Source organism: Propithecus coquereli, unplaced genomic scaffold (assembly GCF_000956105.1).
Source record: "Propithecus coquereli isolate 6110/MARCELLA unplaced genomic scaffold, Pcoq_1.0 Scaffold31, whole genome shotgun sequence".
NCBI classification, from domain to species: Eukaryota; Metazoa; Chordata; class Mammalia; order Primates; family Indriidae; genus Propithecus; species Propithecus coquereli.
Window position 1 is genome coordinate 1,228,051 of NW_012148730.1, and position 5,549 is coordinate 1,233,599.

Sequence of the window (5,549 nt, forward strand, 5' to 3'; positions counted from 1 at the left end):
TGGTCTTAAGAGAAAACAGGCTGAGTTCAGACAGAACGAGGTTAAGAACTAGACTTGCCACTTAAAATTGTGTAATTTCTGGACCAGGTAACTTCTCTGGGCCTTAGTTTATTTCCTCTCTCTCTCTCAAAAAGTATTTATTTATTTAGAGCAGGGGTTGACAAACTATGGCCCATGGGCCAAATCTGGCTGTCTGGTATAAATAAAGTTTTATTAGAACACAACCACACACACTTGTTTGTGTATTATCTATGGCTGATTTCATACTACTATGGCAGAGTAGTTGTGACAGAGATCCTATGGCCTGCGAAGCCAAAAATATCTACTATCTGGCCAATTACAGAAAACGTTTGGCAGCTTCTGCCCTGTACCTTCATACAATCCATCCAAATTGTTTACTTTGGCCAATCTGATAGGTGACAAGTGATAGCTTATTGTAGTTTCTATTTACATTATCTTGTTTTATTTATTAGTGACAGATAATTTATTATATTGTCTCATTTTGAGGTGGAATACTTTTTCATATTTACTTTATATTTCCACTTTTGTGAACTGTTCATGTCTATTGCCCATTTTTCTACTGGGTTATTGGAAATTTTCTTACTTATTTATAGGAGGCCTTTTTTTCTTTAGCACGAAAAGCTGCTGATATACAAGTCATATAGAAAATAAAATAGCCACCCGGCTTAGGAAATAAATTAAATCTCCTGTATGGTCTTCCCCAATCACATCTTGTACCCCATTCTCCTTAGACAACCACTAAAAATTCTTACAGATTTTTAAACATTTTCTATGGATCATTACACATTCAATGTATTCTTCTGCAACTCACTCAACATATTTTTGAGATTTATGCAGACACATATATCCAACATTTAGGGAATGCTTCCACATTCACTTAGTTTCACTTTTGTATGGTATTATGTTTTTGAGTTATTTGTGTTGATACCATGTGTCCTAGTTCATCTTAACTGCTGTATGGAATTATGTTTTTGAAAGTCATTCATACTGATATGTGTCATTTATTTAACTGTTGTCAAGTATTCTGTTGGATAAATACACCACATTTTCTCCATTCTTCCACTGATATACATTTAGGACATTGCCAATTTTTCGCTATCATAATGTGGCAACAAACATTCTTCAACAGGACTAAGGGCTCTTTATTAATAAGTCTGTGGTCCATCATGTGTGTGGCAAATACTTTTTCCCAATTTGTCATTTGTTTTTGATGTTTCTTTTTCTTTACACAGAAATTTTTTAGTTTTCGGATGTATCAATTTTTTATGGCTTCAGAGTTTTGTGTCATGTTTGGAAAGTGAGCTTTAATTTTTCATTGGTAAGAATGGAGATAATAAGAGTGCCAACCTCATACAATTGCTGTCAGGATTAAATGAAATAATGCATATGGAATTACGAAGTGCCAACCACAGTGCCAGGCATGCACATACACACAAAGTTAGCTTATAAGAATAGGGCATACAGGAAGGATTTCTTTGTTTTACAAGCTTGGGATCGAATCTATTCAGATGCCATGTGCTCTGCAACCTGGAAATTGCTTTTATGCCTGGAAACTGAAATTATCATCTCTGGTTCCTGACCATTCTTCTTTCAATATATTCTCCTAAAAAGAAAATGACATTCTAAGACAGACAAAAGAAATGTTAAGGGATAAAGCCCTACCAAAGACTGGGCCTGAGGGGCCTGAGGATTCTGCTGGTTCATGGACACATTGGATCCTGAGCCAGGCCCAGCACCATGGACTGGCTGAGGGTTGCCTGCAATCAGCGTTGGGATATTTGTCTGGCGATGCAGAATTTTCTAAAAAGTAAAAAGACAAACCTATGAGCTGTCTGTTTAACCAAGCAATCAGGTAGTTCCTATCCCACTCAAGGTTTGCCCTGTCATCTTATAAAAGAACAAGAAGCACTCACCAGGGCAATCTCTGGATCCACAATTCTCATCACTACCTGTGCTTGCAGCAAAGCATAAGCCAATTGAGGGTTCTGAAGCAACATGTTCCGTGCTTCCTGAGGGCTATTCTGGACACAAAGCTGAGAAGATAAGCAGATTCATCATCAGGTTCAGTACTTATTACCTAGAAATTGATAGTGATTTAGAGCCATTCCCATCTGAGAAATGTAATATTCAAGAGGATCTTTAAGTTATCATCAGTTTTTGCATGGCACAAAAAATCTTGGTCATGGAAGGCAAGAGAAGGAAGAGGCATTTCAAATATTGTAATACTATCATTTAGGAAAAAAAGCCCCATTTTAATATCTACATCTGATATCTATGGGCCACAAAAACCCAGTTGGATTATGTGAGTAGTTGTGTTCATGTACAAAAACAGAAAGTTCTTTGTATGAAATGTAAAATTTATTGTGCACATACAGAATATTCGAGGTGCAAGAAATGGTAGTCTATAGACACAATTTCTATTTGAGCTCAGGGAACTAATTCCATTAATTTTACCAATTAACTCCTTGAAAACCTGATGTAATTTGCTTTATTCATAACCTAATGCCTCCTCCCACCTTCATTTGTTTCATCAGCTCAAACATCTGCTCTGGTGGAAGACTGGCAACTGCTTTGCTAATGGACTCAGGGGCATCCTCAGGACTGATGGTCTCTCCATAAGGTGACTCAATGACAGGGGCACCAGTGCCAAGGCCTAATCGGAAAGAAAGTACAAGAAAGTTAGGGAGGCAAAATAAAAAGCTGAATCATTTCAAATGTCTACTTTCCAGAGCTGCTGCAAGAATCAGCTGATAACTAAATTCTCTGGAGCTGAGAAATAAATGAATTAAAAGTCTCTTGTTTCTGTGAAGGAAAGGGAGAGTATATTTTCTGTTCTCAGAGGAAGGCTGGTACAATTAGAGAACAGTCATATTTTCTTTCGACAAGCCATTTCAGAAGCAAAAGGTTTAAATAGAAAAAGATGCTAATTAAAAAAATTCCTGGATTTGTAACCTCATGAAAAAAGCTATAAAAATGTCTTTAGTACTCCTACCAGTTACACATCTGGCAACATAGTCAGAGGTGTGACAATGACATAGCTAGTGCTATTAATGGCTTGCTGAACCTGAATTCATCTTTTAACAAGAAATCAACTCCTTGGTAACTGAAGAACTTCTAAAGTCAACTTTACCTGTTTCTCAAAGATATATACTTCCCTAACTCAGGCACCTCAGGTTGATTAAGTAAAGAAGCTGTGTGGATACCAATTCCAGCATATTCAAAACATACCATAAATGGAAAATCTTCATCATTACATGTTTAGTAATTCATATTGCATACAACTTGGGATTACACTCACTCTTCAGCTCTTCTTTGTTCTTTTCACTGGCAGCATTGTCCACTCGAAGTGCTCTCCCACTGAATTCGCGCCCATTCAGGTTCCGCATGGCACTAAGGGCCGTCTCTTGGTCTTGGTATTCACAGAAGCCATAACCCTTTGGCTTTCCTGTCTCCCTGTCATATACCAATCTAGAGAGCAGAACCAAGTATTAGGCACAAATGTTACACACATACAGGGTTCCTGTTGACACTGCCATACTCTAATTTGACCCACTGTAAGATAAGTAACCTTACAACTCTGATGGCCTCACTGAAATATTTTTAAAAATACTTTTAATGAAAAAACCATATCTTTTTATGTAAGAATGAATGTGAATTGGATGGTATGTGAATTATATTTCAAAAAAGCTGTTACAGAGGTGGGAGGATTGCTTGAGGCCAGGAGTTAAAGATCAGCCTGGGCAACACAGCAAGACTCCATTCCTAAAAAATTTTTTAAAAATTAGCTGAGTGCAGTGGCATGGGCCTGTAGTCCCAGCTACTTGGGAGTCTGAGGCTGGAGGATCATTTGAGGCCAGGAGTTCAAGACCAGCCTGGGTGATATAGCGAGACTTGTCTCAAAAAACAAACAAAAAAGCAGTTACAAAAATAAATGCATGTGAAAAGTCACCAGTAAAAAATGCCTGCCGTTATTACTAAGAGCCAAATTTGTGGTGATTTTTAAGAAGCTCCTACCAAGAAGTAAAAGGGGATCTCACCTGAAACTAACAACAGGTCCAACCTCAGAAAAAATGTCCTTCAACTGCTCTTCAGTAGCTTCATAAGGAATGTTCCCCACTAAGGAAGAAAACAGGTAACATTAAAATTCTGAGTTTGTAACCCAGATTTTTAGTGAGAAAGCAAATGGTATTACTACCTATTTATATCATTAAATATTAAATACATAACAACTGACTCAAAATTGTGTTCTCCCAATTCCAATGTATTTCTTTAGACCACTTAACAAGGGAACTATACCACTGAGACTAAATATAAAAGGGAAAGATACTCCTAAACGTTAGTTCTCAGACTGATCTGAGAAGTATCAGATTTTCCTTAACTTTGGTGAAAATAAATACTTAGGCATTGCTATTTACCTGAAGGTCTGCAAATCTTATCAATGACTACCAAAAATGTCAATGTTATAATTTTTAAAACAGGTTCATATGCCCGTATTTCCACATATACACTTAAAGGGAGAATGATCATGAAAGTAAAAATTATCCAGAACTGCTTTGTCATATCCCTTTCAAAAGCGCTTTAAAACAACCACACGTACTTTAAAAAAACAACTTATTTCAGCGAAAAAGGTTACTAAGAATAGTTTAGCTCCTCTTTAATTAAAATTCTTCCGACAAGGTGTTAATTATTCATTCATTCATTTATTTACAATCCATCTCAAGACACCAAATGGCCGCTACCACTATCAATGAACTAAAATGTTACAGGTAAAAAGCCAAAGATGAAAGTCTTTAGCAGAGGGCGGGAAGTGGACACAGGGCTCTATACCTCAGTATATATAATCTGTATTGTGGGATAGGGGGTGAGAATAGTACGGGACACTGAGGGACTGCTGCCATGCGCCTTCTCTTCTAGATAATTGAAGTTTATGGAGAAACCCATATAAGCTGGATGCTAGTCTAACATCCTCAACGATACTGCGGAAAGCCTACAAGACCTCTGGGGAAAGAGAGTGTCTCTTTGCCCACGAGTCCACCAGGTTGGCCATCCTACAGGATAGGCAGGGAAGAGCTGCTCGCGCGACGCATCGCCGGCTCCTGTGGCGATTCATGAGGTTGGAGGTGCAGAGGGGCGTTCCTCGCCACTCCCTGCCTCTTTCGGTCCCTCCCAGATGCTTGGCTCCAACGAATTCCTCTCACCGAACACAGAACGTAGAGAACGATCCACCGCAGGGTCTCTCACAGACAAGCCCGCCATACCTCTCTTTCGGTGGCTTCCGGTGCGCCAAAGCCCACTTCCGTATGGCGCACAAGCCCACAGCAGACCGCGCTTTTGTAGGGCACGTGAACCGGAAGAGCCTGGGCGGGGCGGACGCGGGGCCACTCTGCTGGCGACATTGCTTCCAGTCGCCGGCGCGCGTTTCGTCCATGCGAAGACTAACCACCACTTCTGGGCGGAGCTACAGCCTGAGAATAATTCCGCTGTGAGCCAGTTACAGCCGGGGCCGCGCTGACTTCCTTATTCTGCTT

General features: G+C 39.4%; 1 protein-coding gene across 3 annotated transcripts in view; it reads right to left on the reverse strand.

Annotated features, from left to right (window-relative positions):
* The window catches only part of CSTF2 (cleavage stimulation factor, 3' pre-RNA, subunit 2, 64kDa), a 23,795-nt gene extending 18,466 nt beyond the window's left edge, over nucleotides 1-5,329 (reverse strand). For 2 of the 3 annotated variants that reach the window (XM_012650073.1, XM_012650071.1), the window contains exons 1-6: nucleotides 5,220-5,325; nucleotides 4,059-4,137; nucleotides 3,320-3,489; nucleotides 2,538-2,674; nucleotides 1,935-2,054; nucleotides 1,684-1,821 (exon numbers count right to left, since the gene is read on the reverse strand). In XM_012650073.1, coding sequence (XP_012505527.1) covers nucleotides 1,684-1,821; nucleotides 1,935-2,054; nucleotides 2,538-2,674; nucleotides 3,320-3,489; nucleotides 4,059-4,137; nucleotides 5,220-5,277 — 702 coding nt within the window. In that variant the 5' untranslated portion in view covers nucleotides 5,278-5,325. Of the gene's footprint in view, nucleotides 1-1,683; nucleotides 1,822-1,934; nucleotides 2,055-2,537; nucleotides 2,675-3,319; nucleotides 3,490-4,058; nucleotides 4,138-5,219 lie in introns of all 3 variants that reach the window. The other variant, XM_012650072.1, reaches the window with a different exon arrangement.
* Nucleotides 5,330-5,549: the final 220 nt, after the last annotated feature.